The sequence below is a fragment of the Arvicola amphibius genome, chromosome 14 (genome assembly GCF_903992535.2).
Source record: "Arvicola amphibius chromosome 14, mArvAmp1.2, whole genome shotgun sequence".
In the NCBI taxonomy this organism is placed as follows: domain Eukaryota; kingdom Metazoa; phylum Chordata; class Mammalia; order Rodentia; family Cricetidae; genus Arvicola; species Arvicola amphibius.
Window position 1 is genome coordinate 44,596,810 of NC_052060.1, and position 20,053 is coordinate 44,616,862.

At 42.7% G+C, this 20,053-nt stretch overlaps 1 protein-coding gene across 1 annotated transcript; it reads left to right on the forward strand.

Moving 5' to 3' along the window:
• Positions 1-933: 933 nt before the first annotated feature.
• Positions 934-18,326, forward strand: Adh7 (alcohol dehydrogenase 7 (class IV), mu or sigma polypeptide). Its single transcript, XM_038311687.1, has 9 exons — positions 934-1,087; positions 6,567-6,668; positions 9,075-9,213; positions 9,484-9,571; positions 9,662-9,878; positions 11,618-11,878; positions 13,340-13,475; positions 15,213-15,351; positions 17,327-18,326. The coding sequence occupies exons 1-9, from the start codon at positions 1,070-1,072 to the stop codon at positions 17,349-17,351; spliced, it is 1,125 nt and encodes a 374-aa protein (XP_038167615.1). The 5' UTR covers positions 934-1,069; the 3' UTR covers positions 17,352-18,326.
• The last annotated feature ends 1,727 nt before the right edge of the window (positions 18,327-20,053 follow it).

Consider the following 20,053-nt stretch of genomic DNA (forward strand, 5'->3'; position numbering starts at 1 on the left):
CAACAAACTCTCTCAAATGTCTTCTGGGTTGGTAAGAGCCTGTATTCTGTATTTCAGGGCTGAAGAGTTTTGTCTAATGATGAAAGCCTGACTCGTCATGCCATTTCACAGTAGTGATAGCTTACTGGCAAATGGAGAGTTCACTGGAGACTGTGGTGGGTCAGTGTGACCCACCACTGCCAAAGATGGGAAATACCTCGAACTCCCTGTTATCAAAGGGGAAAGTAGTTCAAGAGGGTATGGTGTGACTGTACATTAGAAAATAGTGTCTTAAAATAGGGAAATGGCTAAATGCTTGCCCAAATGATTTGGGGGCAGGGGATGAGGGAATGCAAGGGCCTTTGTGTATAGTAGGATTCTAATTCCCTGGGAGTCCGGATACCTATGTGTGTGAGCAATTCTGGGAAGATACAGATTTTACAGATTTCTTTGCATTGATTACATACATATATTCATACATACATATCATTATAATTGTGTATGGGGGTGGGAGGTGTGCTATGTGTGTGTTTGTGTCTAAGGAATGAACCCAGGAAAAGACATGGGCTCTACCACAGAGTCATACCCCTAGCCCTCATTTATATTTAAACAGGCCATCCAGAAGCTATATCAAGTCTGCAGGATAGAGTGCAAAACCAAATGCTTAAATGCATCCCTAAAATCGCTGCCCTACATAATAGCTTGCACTTAGAAGCACTCTATTCATTCTTTATCAATGGCACTGAGCTGAACTAATCTGACCTCTTTTTATATGCTCCAAAATAAAGTAGGTAAGAAGTGCTTTCTAGCCCGTCACAGTGGAGTTGACTATCCAGTTTCTGTTAGGGGCTTATTTGTTGTCTAATCCTAACAGTTATTTTATTTGTATTCACCACTTGATTTGCAGGAGGGTGGAGCTTGGGGTTGGAAAAGTTTCAAGGTTATGAATCATGTTGCTGAAGGCAGGCAGAACTTCCAAGTCACGCTATTTATTGAAGGCAGCAGATGCTGTTATTCATGACAGAGTGAACTGAGCATCATCACTCAGAAAGCAACCCTGTTTGCAGACCCCAAACCCAAGAGAGCCAGGATGGGCACTGCTGGAAAAGTAAGGGAAACATTTTACCTTTCTTATTCTCTCGAGCTAATAGGGGAATGGGGGGGGGGGCACTACTTCTGTGACCTTTGAATCCAGTAGAGTAACTATATGTTCAAGGATGTTCTTTGAAAAAGGCGAGGCTGTTGTAAATATGGGGGAAACATGGGGAAATTGTGTCAGAATGCCAATAGCAAGCAGCAGGATTTGATTGAAAACCACATGCGGAAAGTTCTTCTAGAAGGCAGCAAAGGGAAAAAGAGAACTGTGGTTTATATGGGCATTATTCATGATTTAATTTCAAGCCAGCCATTCACTTGCTCTAGAGAGCAAACGGTTTCCACAAGGAGACTTCCATAGGGTCAACTGTGTGTACTCAACTCATTTCTGGAGTCTAATGGGTCCAGGATCTCCTGTGCAGCTGCAGGATAAAATGCAGCCCACTGTTGAGGATGGGGAAGGCTAATTATGGAATGTAAAGTCAACAACTAAGATACCATACTTTTCAAGTCTCTGAGGACATGTTTTGTCTAAAAGTGTAAGAGTGGGCATTCTTAGAAAATAGAACTAGGCTGGAGGTAAAGCATGCTTATTCCTTCAGAAGGTAACAGCGCCCAAACAGTGGCAGTAACTGAAGAAATAAGACCGTTTTTCTTCCCACTCGAAGACTGGGATAGGTTGGCCCTTGTCTTATATGGGGACAGAACTGCTTAAGATATTGGGCACCTATATTTGTATTACTTTTAAACAACTTTGCATTTAGTCAACTGAAAATTTTAGGAAGATGAAGATGATGTTTAAAATTTGGGCAGCGTAAGTGTCTCTGAGGCAGTACTAGGATATTAGAATATGAAAAAGCTTTCCTCACAGAATTGAAGAGAGATAGAACAAAAACCTCTTTAGGTTGAGTCAGGAATCCTGTAAAAAACTGATAATCATGAGAATTAGTTTTGTGCTACAGAAGCCAGTACCTTTTCTCATAGAAATAAATAGGACTTAGAGTTGAAACAAATCTTCAATTAGTGGCAACTCCATACAACCAGCTCTGTGGCCTTCATCATGTGACTCACAGTCAGGAAGAATTCAGAGACTCCAGGCAGCATCTCCTAACTATAATTAAGAATACAGCACATAAAATAAATAACGCAATGGACTTAGAATTTTCATTTGGCAATGTTATACAGTAGGGTCATTCATAGGGGGTTATATGCTCCACAAAACTGTTCTGGCATTTCCATGCATCTCAGAAAGAGAGGTTTGTAGTAGGAAGGCTGCTTGTTCGTTCCCGGCTGCCCAGACTTGAAATAAGCACACAAAAACTGTATTAATTAAATCACTGTTTGGCCTATTAGCTCTAGCTTCTTATTGGCTAGCTCCTATATATTAATTTAACCTATTTCTATTAATCTGTGTATTGCCACGTGACTGTGGCTTACCGGCAAGGTTCTGTCTGGTATTTGACTCTGGCGGGGTTACATGGCTTCTCCTAACTTCGCCTTCTTTCTCCCAGCCTTCAGTTTAGTTTTCCCCACCTAGCTCTACTCTACCCTATCACAGGCCAAAACAGTTTTTTTATTCATTAACCAATAAAAGCAACACTTTCCACTCCAGAGGTTCCCTTAAATCAGTCCTCCTCTGTTAATTTTTTGCTACTTCATTTTTTAAAAGATGATCATATTAATTTGCTAATGATACCACAACAAATACCAGGGACTATGTCACTTAAAAAGCAGAGATTCATTTCCTCATACATCTGGGGTCTGGGATCCTGAGAACAGATGTTGAGAACATTGGTTCCTTTTGGAGCCTTGTTTAAGAGGTGCTCTTCTTGCCATCTCTACATGACTTTCCCTTCTGTCTATGTCTTAACCTCATTATGAAAAAAATACTATTGGACTGGACTTTATTTATTGATTTGGTGAATCTGTACATCCAACAAGGTGACCTTTCCCATTTTATTTTCAGTATCCTCTCCCAGGGCATATCTGTGTTCTACTTGAAAAATCTGTTGTCCCTCAGCACACAACACTTTCAGAGCATCATAGATTTCCATATTCTCAGCACTCAGGTGGTTGTTAAGTTAGGGACCAGCCTGAAGCCTGAGTTACATAGCAGGATGAGACAGTGGGGGATTGTCTCTGATGAACTATTGTTTCCTTTGTGACTTTTTTTTTTTACTGCCATTGTTAACTATAAAAGTTACTCCATGCTCTCTGTCACTGCCATCAATGTGGTGTGAAGGTTCTAGTCTCATGTTGGCCAGATTATGCTGTAACTGAAAGTACTTTCCCTAGCTAGTCAAAGGGTACATGTTAACTGAGATACTGGTGGCTTTCTGCTACTTATCTGTTTCTAGTGTAACGTTCCCCACATTTAATCTCTGAACAGCATTGAGTCATCTAAAGGAGCTTGCATGAGTTGGCCAATAAGTCGAGGAGTAGCTTGTGTTGTATGCAAAACTTTTTCTTTTGGGCCACCAACTACCTCCTGAGCCTAGATTTCTCCTCCTATCTATTCTCTGTTTGGCAGCCCTACCTTGCCTTTCCCCTGCCTAGTTATTGGCCATTAAGCTCCTTATTAGACCAATCTGGTACCTCAGGCAGGCAAGGTGAAACAAACGCAGCACATCTTTACATAATTGAACACACGTCATTAAACAAATGCAGCATAAACAAATGTAATACATCTTTGCCTAGTTAAAATAACATTCCACAATATTTCCCCATTTTGTCTTACTAAAAAGAAAGGGTTTAACTTAAATTTAGTAAAACTATATACATTAAGAACATTTATCAAGTAAGAATTACATTTACAATCGCCAGTCCCTTTGCATTTGGCAAATTCAGAGAAATCACTATTATCTAGTCTATTTTGATGAGTCTAAAGTTCTGTACTCAATATATCTTCTATCATAACTTAGGAAAACTGTAACTATAACTATCTAGTCTTCAACTTCATCAAAGACCCCAGAAGGATATCATATTACCTAAGTAGAAAGGAGGTATAGTTTCTGCTTTCAAAACTATAGAAATGACAAGAGACATCTGGCCCCCTGGATAGTCACTAAAGGTTCCTCTGCAACACTGTGGAATTCAATCTTTGGCCTACAGGCCTAGAATATCTGGCAGATTCTTCTTTGAAGCAGGAACTTTGAAGGACTTCACATTTTGTTTCGGCAAAGTTCAGCAGTTACTTTCCTGTGTGTCCCGCATGTCCAGTTTGTACAGCATACCGTCAGCAGTCAAGGCAAGGGCAGTTTCTTGCTCAGTGGCGAACTTTGCCACATGAAAGCAAACTCCATATGGAATTTCTTCAATTCCTATCATCTTCTCAAAGTAAATTGGTGCTGCTAAGAGAAACGTGTCTCATTTTCATGAAAAGTTTTAGGTTATTAAACATGTTAAATGCTGTATTCTGTAAGTCTTTGGGGTGTTGAAGACCATCTATCTATCTAAATATATCTGCTTATATATTGAGATATATATCTGTTTATATTTATAGATATTTAGATAGATACCTGTTTAACCTTGAAAACATACCTATTATGACTATAAGTTTTATTATTATAGATTAATTACTAACCTCATTTAATTATAATTTCATTTTTAAATGAGTTGCATAAGCACATTACTCTAACAGGGCAGAGTCAGGCAGATGCCATGTAGCTGCTAAAGAAGCAAGAGGTAACAAACCACGAACCTCATGATAAAATGTAAAATAATATAAATGGATTAATTTAAGATGTAAGAGTTAGTTAATAAGAAGCCTAAGCTAATAGGCCAAAGAATATGTAATTAACATTAAGCCTCAGAGTGGTTATTTTATAAGTGGCTACATGAGCTAGTAAGTGAGACCAGGTTGATGGAGAGAAACCTGTCTAGGAGGACCAGTGTAATGGAGAATATTTGTAGCTACGCCTGTTCTCAACAGCTTTTCTTATTCTTGGAGGAAGATTCTATAACCCCTTTCTCCTATTATCATTGACTCTAAAGCTAGAAACATGTGACTGAAGTTGTCAAGTTCTGCTGCTTGGTAGAGCTGAATCATGGCCCCCTTCTTCAGTTATGTATTTACCAGCCTTCTGCTTTCCATGGTTTCCTCCACTGCCTAATCTTGACTATCCTGGAACTCAACCTGTCAACTGGGCTGGTCTTGAACTTAGAGACCTGCTTGCTTAAATTCCCAGAGCACTGGGATTGAAGGCATGTACCATCACACCAGCTCGAAGCTTTCCTTTAATGCCTTTCCACAAATTGGACACTTAGCTGTGTGGGATCTCACCATGAAGTCGCCACACCCTTTATTCTATTTCTTAATCTGTTTATATCCTTGAACACAGGTCCTTGCTCCATTCTAATTTCTGAGGTTCCTTTTGTCCTCAAATTGTGCATTTTGTATTTTTCCTTGCTCAACTTGCTCCTTTTCATTTTAAATCTTTACTAGAGTTAGCACTAGTAACCATACAACAGGGTCTATACTGTCTTGAGATTTTCTTGGTCGATACAACTAATACAAAACTTTTCACTTTAGCCTCAGGCAGGCTTTTCAGACAAGGCAAAAAGCAACCACATTCTTCACCAAAACATCCGAAGAATGACCAATAGGCGAGATACTAAAAATCTTCTCTGAATCCTCTTGAGCCAGGCCCCTACAGTTCAAATCACCCTCATCATCATTGTCTTCCATGCTCCTACTTTCATGACCCATTAATCATTGCTTAAAGTGTCCCACTGTTTTCCTAACCCAAGTTCCAAAAGTCCACATGCCTCCAAACAAAAGCATGGCCAGGCAGAACTTTCACAGCAATACCCCAGTCCCTGGTACCAACTTTTGTCTTAATTAGGGTTTCTATTGCTGTGAAGAAACACCATGACCACAACTAAAAACTTCATGGCAGGACGTGACAATGTGCGGACAGACATGTTGCTGGAGAAGGAGAATTCTTCTTGAATTTTCTATGTGCCCCACTGAGAGTAGCTTGAGCATAGGATAACTCAAACCCACCCCCACAGGGACACATTTCCTCCAACAAGGCCACACCTCCTAATAGTGCCTCTCCTTTTGGAGGCCATTTTCTTTCAAACCACCACAGCGTCTTATGAAGTGAGTTGCCTCATTGCTTCACCATTGCTGAGTGAGTTAGATGTAATTAGAGACGGTTAAATTCTCACAGAATTTTAAAGACTTGGCCTTCATTAATAAGCAATACACAGATGACAGTTGCACTCGTTTATCACACCTGAAATCATACCAATAGACTACTGGAATCTCAGCCCTGACCTTATGTGCTGCGTGTCCAGGGTCTGTCGTTCCATGTCTCCAGCCTGCATTTTTCAGGCCATTACATCAGACAAAGGTCTACAGAAGATGATCTGGAAGACTTGAAGTTCTGTCTTTGAAGGAAAGCATTCTTTAGAAAATCGGAGTGTTACTTCTGACTCAGGGAGTCTGTGCGTATGACTAACACCTGTTATGACTCTTGACTTCTTAGGTTATTAAGTGCAAAGCCGCTGTACTGTGGGGAATGAACCAGCCCTTCTCCATCGAGGAAATAGAAGTGGCCCCACCAAAGGCTAAGGAAGTTCGTGTGAAGGTAAGAATGGGGTTTGGAACACATAAACCTTAAACACGATCTTATTTACATACAGAAAGCCACTGTTGTGAGGCTGGCTGCCTGTTAGACTGTTATGTATTTACTATTTTATGTGTGGAGGGCTATAGAGGTTTACATTGGGGTGCCAGCCCCCTTAAACCTCTCAGGATTCAGAAGGAAAGCTATAACAAGCTAAAACTGACTAGAAGAGGTCTGAGGGTAAACAAATCAACTCAATACGTCTTTTCATCATGTCCCATTTTTTTTCTAACTATGTTCTCCCCAGTGCTTTTTCAATGTTCTCCTGGTGATCTCTCTTGATTTTTTCTCTCAATCCCCACAGGGTTTCCAGTTTATATATCCACACAGACATAATCAACAATTCCTAATTAAGGATGGGGCTTTAAATCAGTACAGAATTCTAAGAAGAGGAAAAAGAGTGGTTTATGCACTAATTACATTTCTTAAGTGTGATTAATTATGCAATGAGTTTGTAATTAGAAATGTAGAGAAGAAGGGGAGAAAAATACTACAGTGTTGTGCACTCTTTAAGTACTTCCTTTCCAGTGATGGCTGGAAACACAACATTTCTGGTAGCTATGACAACCAGTATAAGCTTCAGAAGGAAAATGGATGGTCAAATGCTAGCTGATTAAGGGGAATAGAATCTCTTAGCCCCAGAGATGACAGCTAAGGTAGTTAGATCAAAGGGGAAACTGTGGTAGTATAAGATCCAGAGCCTGGCATTTCAACCTCCAGGCCAAGCCATGGCTTTGTTTCTGTTGATGCCTGAAAGAGACGTATTTGCTTTCTCCGAGGCCTTTTCCAGAACCCAAGGTACCTAGTATCTATTTTATATATCAAGATTATAAGGGCAAATGAAAAGTCATCCGGTTGCCAGTACAGAAAGAAGTTATGCTCAATGAATAATTTATACACTGCAGGGATATTTGGGGATGAATTCCACTATGGAAACAGAGAGGCACTATGGCTTCATAAGGGTTTACAGAAGTGACAGAGACTTTTCAAAAGACAGATGTTCCTAAAGCTCTACAAATCGGGTTCCTCATTAGATTATACTCCTGTGAGTTAGTCTATTGATCTGTCAGCTATACTTCACTGTATAATGCTTGTGGTCCACAGCAGAGGGTATTTATCTGCATGCATGTCTGTACACCACATGTGTTTTTAGTGCTGGAGAAGGCCAGAAAAGGGCATTGGATCCCCTGGAACTGAAGTTACAGAGATGCCATTGTGAGATGTCATGTAGGTACTGGGAATCAAACCCAGGTCCTCTGGAAGAGCAGCCAGTGCTCTTAACTAACTAATGAGGCCATATCTTCAGCACAGAGTTCGAGTTCTTAGAAATATGTTTCCCAACTAATCCTCCAACCAATTCATGCATATTGTTAGGGAAGCAGCCAAGCTGGTTGTGAAATTCACCAATATTGTCCATTAAGAACAACAATGCTAATTTAGCTCATTAAAGAGAAAATTTGTTGAATTTTTACTGATGTAGTATTTGATAGAAATCAACAGCATGACCAAGAATTGTTTTAAAATCTTCTGGGATTCACAGTGTATTGGGACATGTATTTATACATGTACATATGTATATTTATTAATGTGGTACAAGAAACGGAACCTTGGCCGGGCGGTGGTGGCGCACGCCTTTAATCCCAGCACTCGGGAGGCAGAGGCAGGCGGATCTCTGTGAGTTCGAGGCCAGCCTGGTCTACAAGAGCTAGTTCCAGGACAGGCTCTAAAAAAAAAAGCTTCAGAGAAACCCTGTCTCGAAAAACAAAACAAAACAAACAAAAAAAAAGAAACAGAACCTTGGGCATCATGCATGCCAGACAACCACTCTGGCAAGGAACTATATCTCTAGCCAAGTTTTTACCTCCTGCTTGGAGACAGGGTCTAAGTCACATGGGCTGACCTTGAACTCACTTTGTAAGCAGCCTGGGCAGGATGTGAACTTTGTGATCCTCTTGCCTCTGTCTCCCAAATAGATGGGATTGCAGGCTTGTGTCACCAGGGCTACCCAGAGGACTTTCACTAGGGACTCATTTATGGCTGAGAAGCAATAACTTCCTTCAGTAACCCCCACTTTTGGATAGCCCTTTGGTTCAGATGCCCTTGTTATGTAGGCTTTGGTGCTAATCTGACCTCTTCCCTGTAGGAAAGAACCAAGATCCAAGCAGGAAGGGAAGCAGCAATGCTGTGTGTCCCAGAAGCAAGGGAAATTAGCCTGATGCTTGGTTTAGGCTCAGACTGTCTTAGTATCAACACTGTAATACGGGAAAATGATACAGAGTTAAAGAGAGCGAGTTAAATAACATCCCATTGTAAAATGATCCGCTTGCTGGTTGGGCAATGCTTATTGTTATTGTTTTGTTTGAACAGATTTTGGCCACAGGAATCTGTCGCACAGATGACCATGTGATAAAAGGAGCAATGGTGTCCAAGTTTCCAGTGATCGTGGGCCATGAAGCAGTTGGGGTTGTAGAGAGTGTTGGAGAAGGGGTCACTACAGTGAGACCAGGTACGGAAGCCTGGGTTATGCTATGGAAGGGAGCAGCACATCATAACTGGGGGTCAGCAGAGGCGTAACCCAGCTTACTGAGACACAAGGAGAGCAGTTTTAATGTTTCCAAGGCTAGCCTGAAACTCACCACAGAGCCCAGACTGGCCTGGCAATCTTCCCGGGCCACCCGCCACTGTTATAAGATTGCAGGCATGAGCCCCCACACTGCCTTACTTCATAGCTCAATGCAAACGAATGACATCTCCCGTTGCGCTACTTTCCTTCTAGGTGACCAAGTCATCCCCCTCTTCCTACCACAGTGTAGAGAATGCAATGCCTGCCGTAACCCCGAGGGCAATCTCTGCATTCGGAGCGAGTAGGTGCCATTTTTCACTCTATCACTCCAGTTCCCCACGATAGCTTCTGAGTTGACTTAAGTAATGTGTGCATTTGCTGTATCGAACAGTCTGACAGGCCGTGGAGTACTGGCCGATGGCACCACCAGGTTCACATGCAAGGGCAAACCGGTCCAGCACTTCATGAACACTAGCACCTTCTCGGAGTACACGGTGCTGGACGAGTCTTCGGTAGCTAAGATCGATAGCGCGGCTCCTCCCGAGAGAGCCTGCCTCATTGGCTGTGGGTTTTCAACCGGCTATGGGGCTGCAGTTAAAACCGCCAAGGTAAGAATCTGGGCTGTCTAGCGTAGCTTCTGCCTTCCTGCCTGTCAGCCTTCCAGAGGGTGGTTTTCTTCGAACTCGAAACAATCTGAGTGAAACATTGTGAAAACATACACGAGGCCAGATGAACTGGAAGAAAAAGTGGGGGCGAAGAGAGGGTGTCAAAATAGAAACTTTATTTCTAAATCTATGGAGCTACAATTTCTGGATCTGTTTTCTATTTCTGCAACATCTCTAGCAAGTTAAATCACTAAAGTTAGTATTCAGTCCTGAAACGAACCTCTCTTTTCCCACCGAAGGCAGACTGGCGTTGGTATGTTAGTTTACTGGGGAGATGGTAACAAGGGCTGCAGACTCCATGGCTTAAACAACAAAGGTTTATTGTCCGAGTCCTGGAGATCTGAAGTCCACGGTCAAAGTGCTGGCAGGGTTGCTTCCTTCTGCGTGCCGCCGTGGGAGGACCTGCTCTTCTTGCTAAGTCCATGGCTGTCAATCTCCCAGTTTTTTCATGTCGTCTTCCCAACTGCTTTGTTATAGCCAAATTTCAATGTTTGAAAAATAAGAACACAAGTCACATTGGATTGGGGATGTGCTAGTTGGTTTTATGTTGCTGTAACGACATGCCCGAACATAGGTATGTTAAAAAGAAAACAGGTATTTGAGGACCAAAAGTTCTAGCTCGCATGGCTCCATCTCTTGAGCCTCTGGCTAGGGACCTCTACGAGCCACCTCACATCACAAGAAAACAACCGGAGACAGCAGCGTAGAGCAGAGACCAAGTGTGCCACGTGACCTCACGCAGCCCACTCTCCAGGGAACTAACCAAGGTCCCCCACGAATTAATCCCTGTGGAGAACAGCCCCTTCAAGGACCCCACTCACTCATCATGAGGCCACATGGGTTTCACAGCCACTTGCATGGTGGCACTGGACACCAAGTCCCCAGCATACAGCCCATGAGCCATAGCTCTAACTACATCTAAGCCACAGCAAGGCGTTTCCTAATGACCTCATTGTAACACGATGACCCTTAAATAAGACCAGCTGCTGAGGTACAGAAAGCTAACATTTCCACACATGGGTTGGAGGGCACAGGGAAGACCAGAACAGCTTCCGTGTAACCCCAAAGCCTAGTGAGTTTCTAAGCCATCATTTGGATCCAATCTTAGTTCTTCTTCTAGCAGGGAAGTGGCTAGGGGCTGAACCCTTCTTTAATCTAGCAGAGTACTAGGTAAAGACCCCAAAGGTGATTTAAGAAGAATTTCTTCCTTGAGTTACCCATCAACCATTGAATTACATATCACACGGAGGTTGGACTTAACTGGGGCAAAATAAGACAATAGATCTCTAAATGACTCAGAGTCATGGCTATTCAGACACTACCAGTCAGACCAAACCTAAAACAAATCCGCATGGCTTTTTGGATGGACAACAGAGAGAACTCAGGGCTTGTGTAATCCTCCTGTGAGGGCAGAGGGGGTTGTGGGTAGGGCTCCGCTGGCTACAAAGCCTGCTGGTCTCTGGGTAAGCCTTTGGCAAGGGCTGCAGGTGTTGCCTTGGCTTTGGCAAATCCTTCTTTTCTCAGACATTCTTCTCCTAATTCTTTTGGTGTCAGTGCCATCTGAGTAAGTCACTTGGAGTCCTGGCCCAAGTCATGGCCATCCTCTGAATTTTGTGTTCCTGACAAGGAGACTCCTTGCCAGGTTTCACTGTTAACTCCTGAAGGAACTTTCCTCTCCGCAGGTCAGCCCTGGCTCCACCTGTGCTGTGTTCGGCCTGGGAGGAGTTGGCCTGTCCGTCATCATGGGCTGTAAGGCAGCTGGCGCCTCCAGGATCATTGGAATTGACATCAATAAAGACAAATTTCCAAAGGCCCTGGCTATAGGCGCCACCGAGTGTATCAGTCCCAAGGACTCCACCAAGCCCATCAGTGAGGTATTGTCAGACATGACGGGGAACACCGTGCAGTTCACTTTTGAAGTTATTGGCCGTCTTGAAACCATGGTAAGACTCAAGAGTCAGGGAGCCATAAAGTACCCAAGCTATAAGATGTATTCAGGCTAAAATTCATTTTACATCGCATTATTAACCATCAACAGGACTGGTGAGATGGCAAAGTGGGCCAAGGTGCTTGTCTCCAAGCCTGATGACCTGCGTTTGATTTTCAATACTTACATGTAGAAAAGAGAACCAGCTCCCACAAGCATGTCCTCTGATCTCCACGCACACTCCATGGCAAGCCCTTGCCCACACCCACGAACAAATAAATGCATAAAAATGCGATGAAAAATATAATGATAAACACATAACAATTTTGCCTAAAAGTCACAATCTTAAGGTCGGTTTTACCTGATCGTGTAAGTATCATGTTATGCCATTTTCGTGTCGTTAGAGCCAGCCTGTGGCCCATTGTTTTTCTTGTGTGCCTGGGGGGTCTTGGCAAAAGTGATTCCCTGTCTTGAATTTGTTTTGTGATGAGAACTGAGGAGAGCTAAGGAGGTGTTGTTCAGAGTGTCTACACGTGGCTACCTTCCTCCAAACCTCCCCTTGTTTGACCCAGCTCAACCATCCTGCCTCTCAGTCCCCAGCACACACAAACTTCAGCACTCTGAACAACACCTCTTCTGAGGCACCCCTTGGCTGACAGCACAGAGTTCTTGTAATTACAAAGCCACGGCCTTATGTAGAATTAGGAGTCCTGGAAACTGGACAAAGCCAGTCTTACTCACAATTGCTTAACTGGTGAAATTTGCTCTAAGGCATTTGGTAATTGAGAAGAAACCTCCAGTTCATCATCACCGCCACAACCCCTTTTTGGTGTCACCTGGGATGTGTTCTGTAGTGACTATGGCATTCTAGGTTGTACATTACAGAGCAGTGAGCCAGACAGATACATTATGAGGTCTGCTGATTCTGAGGTGGAAGCTTGAGGAAGTGCCACCTGAAGACACTTTCGGGTGTTGCTATCTACTGGGTATTCAAAAGTGTTATTAATGAATAACCGAAAGGGCCAAGGAACAAAAACGTGGACCTAGTCCCAGAGATGTTGCCAAGAAAAGAAACTCCATTGCCTCATATTTTAGGATTTGTGCTTAATTTTCATTTGAAAATTTCAAACATTCTAATTGATTTAATTTATCTAATTGATTTAGCTCAAATAACAACTAAGGCTTATCTGAAGTCTTCGTGTTGGTATGAATGTTAGTCACTGAAGGTCGACTAAACATACTAAAAACAGTGACAGCTGCAATGGCCACAGTAAAGGCTACTTGATATCCTAAGAGGTATATCTTGGTAGGAATTATTAAGGACTAAAGTTGCATTGAGAAGTTTTAAATCAAATAGAAACCTGAAGCGTGGATTTGGTAGTTGGAAACCATGTTAACTACTGGAACTCTGACTACCTGTTGTCATTTCTGAGCCCATGAACTCCATAAACAAACAATCTCTCCATTTTGAACTCAGGTTGATGCCCTCTCATCTTGCCATATGAACTATGGAACCAGTGTGGTGGTTGGCGCTCCTCCATCAGCCAAGATGCTCAGTTATGACCCAATGCTGCTCTTCACTGGGCGGACGTGGAAGGGTTGCGTCTTTGGAGGTGAGAGCAGCTGGGCCCCTGGGCAGCAAGTAGGAACTTTCCTTCTCCTGCCTATCAAACAAGAAGTACTTTCTTCCAAGGATGAGTGGCAAATGACCCCCAAGTGGAGCTGCCATAGCAATCACAGCAAAGACAGCCATCTGTTCCATTAGTGCCTCAGGGCTAGCACCAGGGGCACAGTTTAGATCAGTATCTGCAACTCCTGTGACCCAAAAGCCTGAATAAAAGGCATCAGACATGTCTCCACCAGGATGACTTCCATGGCAGGAAATTCTTATGGCATCCACTGTTTCCTCCCCCTTCCCTCCCCCCACACACAAGACACTCACTTACAACAGAGAGGTTGCTTTACTTGTGAAGACCTTGACAAAAGTTCTGTGCCCAGAGCCCAAATAAATAAACAGCTGGAATGCCACATTCCATAGGGACAGTTCAACTCCCCTCCCCCCCAACAACAAAGAAGCTGTAAGGATTAGGCCAGAATCACTCTCCTGCACTAGGCAGAATATTGACATTTTCAATCCCTTCCCACGATGTCTCGTTCTCTGGTACCTTCATGCAGCACTAGGAACTTAGGGGGTACTCCTCATATTAGACTCTGTCTTATACAGAGAGAGAGAATAATAACTATCTGAGTGCCTGTTGAGAGCATAAGAAGGAAAAAGATGATTGTTCTTGAATTAGAGAAGTACATAATCTGTTGGAAAATACAAACAAAATCTGAATGGAGTAATTCATAAAAAAAATTAATGTTGCAATTAAATTGATGATGATCCATGTTTAGATTTCCAGACTGCAGAAGGAGCAAGTTGGGGACTAGTGGGAAGGGGATGGAAATCAAGAGTGGTCACATGACATTTATATGGCTATCATTTACCACTGTTACTCTACACCTTTCTAGGGTCATTTAGTGTTGATCCTATGGTGACAACGATAGTCGCATGTTTATAGTACAAAATCCAATGTTGGATATATTGTTAGGCCTTCTGATTTTCAGATACTTTGAGGAACACATGCTATAGATAGGCTGCTGGCTATGCGTCTGTCGTTCAAGGAAAGGTCTCACTAGAGACAGACACAGAAATGTTGTAAATATAGCTTATTTGAAGTCTTTAGACTAGAAGCGATCACCCTGAGAGACACAAAGAGGGGAAAAGGTAGAGGACTAAGCCCTGGGACACAGTAGAAGTCTGGGAGATGTGGAGGTTTCTATCTTACAGAACGATCTTTTCCTAGCTGAGGTAGGAGAAGGAATGAGGAATGAGGGTGATAACGTGACAGGAAACAAGTGATCAGAGTGAGGGGCAGGGGGCGTCAACCACCAAGACTCCCCAGAGTGCACATTAATACAAGAATCCTAGTCGACCGTCGTGACAAAATGGCGGCGGGAGAAAGCTTGGCTAGAGCTGAAAGAGTGGTGTACTAGAGTGTAAACGCATGCAGGGTGAACTCGCGAGAGAATCAAAGGGACCGGAATCAGAAAGAGTGCAAGGGAGACGGTTCTCTGTGGTTCTGTGCGACACAGAGGTGTGGGACAACGGGAAGGAGACACGGGAATCCAGAAGGGGTTCGTGAGCCGTAGTTTCTTAAAATGGGAGAAATGTAGCTCATTCGTATGTTGGGAACGACTCAGCTGGGGAGGTGGAGAATGCATAAGAGAAATGACACAAATAGAAGGCCATAAAACGTGAGGGTTGCGTAGCGACGTACGCGGAACAAGCGCGAGTTTACTCACAGGTTGGAAGAGCAGAGATGATGTCCCTAAACTGGTGACTGAGTTCCTGGAGAAGAAGTTTGACCTGGACCAGTTGGTAACCCACACCTTGCCTTTCAAAAACATCAATGAGGGATTTGAATTGCTTTATTCAGGGCAAAGGTATGTTTCTTATGGTGTCTTTTGACGCTTCCCCACTTTTAAAAATTAGTATTTATAAATATACCCATTTCCTTCCCTTCTTTTGGATCATTTAAGCTAGCCAGAGAAACATAGCTACTCTCTTAGAAGGTCAGCCCTATACGAGCTCTTTAAAATACCCTAGGCTTTAGTTTTTCACAGAAGATGGATTTCACTGACCATTTTTTAAAACATAAAGCTGCTAGAATTCTCCAGCAGTGCCACAATGAACATCTTTATAGTTCCTCAAACTCTTTTGCAACTTGTTTGCTTTCTGAATTTTGTTTCTCGGATGTTATTCTTGCCATATCCAGCTGGTGAAACTAAGGTTACAAAAGGCAAATAAATAATATCTGGTCTCACGGGAGCATTGCCAGGGTGCACTCTGTTCTCACCCGGAGCTCCATAAGCCAGGCAAACAGTGGGTGTTCCTCTCGCCCTCTTCTTCCTCCTGAGCACTGGGCACCGGGCAAGAGCAAGGTGGAGTGGGAAGGAGTCACAATTGAGCTACCCTTTCCTTATGGAGTCTGATACCAGCCTGTGAGATCAGAATAGACGATGTTCATGGGTTGTGTAAATATCGAGCGTCCACAGCGTGCAGTGGGTTTGGATTCTGCTATAACAGGAACTAACTTTTCCTTTCCTTGTTCTCTCCCTGCCTGATGCAGTCAACAGAGTCATAACATTATGTACATTGTTCAAATTTTAATCTTTAAACAAGTCAACAATGAATGGGTTTCTACTCGGAGAAAAGTCAAAATCTATTTATTTACATACACAGAATAATATTTTAGTATGGTTCAAAAAATAGGTGCTAATTGTTTTCCAAATAAACAAAGCTGCTTTTGGAAATCTTACTTCTCCTATCTCCCTAGTGCAGAAACTTCCCAAATGATATTCGCAAGCCTGAGCCCTTCAATTTCCATGCCCCCCTGCACAGGACCCCCGGAGTGTTCCATTTCTGTCTAGTTCACCAAACAACTCTTGCTTTTCTGCATCTAAGCAGAGGATGACACTTGTTCTGCTTTTGTAGAGTAGAAACCACAGCTCTGCGTCTTCATTCTCACTCCTGCCCAGTGTGTCCAAAGTGGCGCTGAGACCTGCAGACAGGACCCCACACACTCAGCCCTGCCCATCCCCTCTCCTCCAGTGTCTCCCCTCTTCCCTGCCTGTAATCATCGTTTTGGCCCCGTCTGATTCTGGCTCCTCTGGGCATGCTGACAGTAACTCAATGGGCCTTCTGCTTTCTGTTTTCCAGTCCCAGTCTTCTCCAATGTCAATGTGCCAGAGTGACTTTATTACTGAACTAAAGCCCCCTTTCATTTATTAAGTAATCTAATATTCAACTAAGAACACAACACCCACTCTCTCAGTTTCTGTATCTGGGGTACAGGGAAGGTAGGTCTTGCCTGTTTGTTTTTGGGCATTGCCCTCTTGGGCATTAAGGAGCCTACACCCTCTTGGATTGTCTTTCTCATTCTCCCTGTCATGGCCTTAGTCCTGTTGTTTCAGGACAAACTCTTTCTTGTTGACAATTGCAATTTAAGCAGGTACTCCCAGAGTCAATTCTTTATCCACTCGGCTTCCCTCAGCAGAAGGCACAGGAGGTGTGGACCTCAAACTCAGATGACTTCCCCTTAACGGAATTAATTATATAACTTCTATAATAGGAAGAAACGTTTTTCTTTTTTTAAAAAAAATATATATACACACACACACACACACATATACACATGTATACATACTCATACATACACATACATGCATACATATATACATATGCATGTATGCATAAAGCACATATAGGCATGCATATATATACATACACACATACACACACATGCACACATATGCGTACATACACACATACACATACATGCACACATATGCATACATATATACATATACGTGTACATATTACGCACAAATGACTAAAGCCTGCTCATTATCCTTTCAGCATTCGCACAGTCCTGATCTTCTAAGATCCAGAGAGGTGGGTGTCTGTGCTGGGTGACTGTGACGGGAAACCTTCTTCCTGACAGTGATCATGAGACCCCAAGATCATGAGTCTGTCTCAGAAACACAGGCAGAAGTAGATTCGGTGAAGATATAGCTCTGTAGAGTTTGGCAAAGCTTTATAATTGTAGTCTAACAAGTGCTGAGGATTAGCAGGGAACTCAATAGTAACATTAAGTGTTTTGTGTTTTCTAAGGCTGTAATTCTATATTTTTATAAACATATACTTGGATTTCTATTTGTTAGAAAAGGGATTGTTTGCAGAATTTTGCATGGTGTTGGTGGCACTTAAGGTAGACACAGCATGGAGAGATGCAGTAAATGCATTCTTAGAGAAAAACCCATCAAAGACACTACAACTCCCCATTCTGTTTTTTTTTTTTTGACAGAAATGCTTCTAAAATGTGTTATAAATTAACTTGAATTAGATTGTGAAATTGCACACACTACTTGTTTAGATAAAGAAAGAAATTGGGAAACTTAAGGGAAGGGCACATTTTTCAATAATTAACCTTAAGAATTATCATTATGAAACCTTGTGACATTCAAAAGGCACAACAGTGTCTGGGGCTATTTGTTGGTGTACATTAATAGCCTATAAGACAAAAAAATTAGAATAGCAATTAAATATGAATTATGGCTATAAGCACTTTGTGGTGTTTAGCACAATATTCAGTTTAATACAGTAGAATTACAAGTCTTTAAGACCCTAGTTACATGATAATAACTACATGAAGGTGTTTCTATTTCGCTGTAATGACACCAGCATGTATTTATCTGCAACTGTCTGTGGAATGTACATACATGTAATGTGTGTTGAGATTTCATTGAGGTATGTATCAGACTGGCCTAGTATGTGGTCTGAGACAACTTCAAGCTAGGATTCCAGCATGTACACCTGACCAAAAGTTCTTAATAAAATCAAAAGTTGTACAAAGTGATTTGTGGTGACAAGTTTGTTTGCGAGGTGCAGTTTTATTTAATTGTTGAGATTTTAATCATTATAGAGTATTGAAATATCTGGAAACAAAATGATGTGTAAGAAAAAGAAGTTGAGTAGAAACAGCAGAAATTTGGGATTTTCATATAAGAACATAGTATAGTTTGGAAACTCCAGGTAGTTATGAGCCAAATCCATAATGAATATTTTCCAATAAAGAGTGACTTGAACCCAAGGGGCAACCATGCTCCTTTCTGGGAGAGAATTCCTCTGAATCCATTTAAGGATTCCCATGTTACTCTGGTAGCAAAAACACACAAGGACACGTACAAACTAAAACTGACTAACAACAGTATATATCTCACAACACAGAAAAAAAATCTCAGTGAGGCGCCAGAGTGCTCAGAGGTTAAGTTACCCGACTGTGCAATCACACATTTGAAAAACCATAAAGGTAGAGTTTTAACGTTGCTAGCATAAGCCACAACGCAAGTGCTGGCAGAGAATCATAGCCTTATACAACTACCTGGCATGCGTCAAATGCAGTTAGTCATCCATTAAGACCTTTTATATAACAAGCTTTCCCATATAGCAAGCAAGCACGGAGTCAGGCCAGCACTGTAGATGATGACCCGGCCATGACCTCATGCAATGGGGGGTCAAGGGAGCCCAGTCTGATCCCCGCTCCACCTCCAATGGAAGCCCTCAACACCTATTTCCTGTATGCACCCCAGCACCCTTCGAACGTAGTCTCAACTCTCAAAGGCTCTGAAGAAGAGCTGGGGGAGAGGGGAGGTTGGGGGGTAGTGGCTGGGAAGGGTGGAAGAGGGAGGCTTCTAGTCATTACGAACTGTATGAGAGAAGAATAAATTTTAAAAAAAGAATTAAACTTTTAATATTTTATTTCTAGTCAAGTACCTTAGTGTGGGAATGAGAATCAGAGATAGGCTCTCCCAAGGAAGCCACTGAGAGCTCTGGGAAGCACTTGTCCAAATCCAAAAGAAATGTGACAGAGGGCTAAATCCCCCGGACAAAATAACAAGAGGTCTGGGAGCTGGGGTGCTGGTTCTGACACTATATGGAAGCCCCTTTTTATTCCTGTTATCTAGAGGGTGCTCAACCTGACGAAATCCCCATCGTCCCTTTCAAAAAAAGCTTGTGCATACACGTGCATATTCATGCTCGCCATGGCACGCGTGTGTAAAGGTCAGAGGGCAACCGCTACTGTCAGTTCTCACTTTTCATCTCCTTTGAGACAGGGTTCACTACTGGCTGTGTGGGATTACAGCCGTGAATGCCACACCCAGGTTTACACACCCAGGTTTATGTGCATTCTTCTGGTCTGAATTTAGGTTCCCATGCTTGAATGCCAAACGGTTTACCCACTGAGCCACCTCCGTAGCCCTGTCGTCCCTTTGGGGATGTGTGTGTGACACCATCACCTCCCCTGTATGGTAGAAACAACAACATAAATGATCAAGGGTAATTCAAAGGGATCCTCCAGTCTCTCCGTGGTCTCCTCCCTCAGACGAAAAACTGGAAACCATGTAGCTCTTCCCTGGTTGCCCATTTACACATCTCACAGTTCCCCACAGAACGAGCAGCAATCGGTCCCCTCTTCTTCCCCCTCCTCTCCCTGCACCTTTCACCCAGATTCTTGCCATCCAGAACACGTGCCTCCTGTAGAGCAGATTTGGATGAGGTAATCCAGGCTCTCCTCTCTTTTGT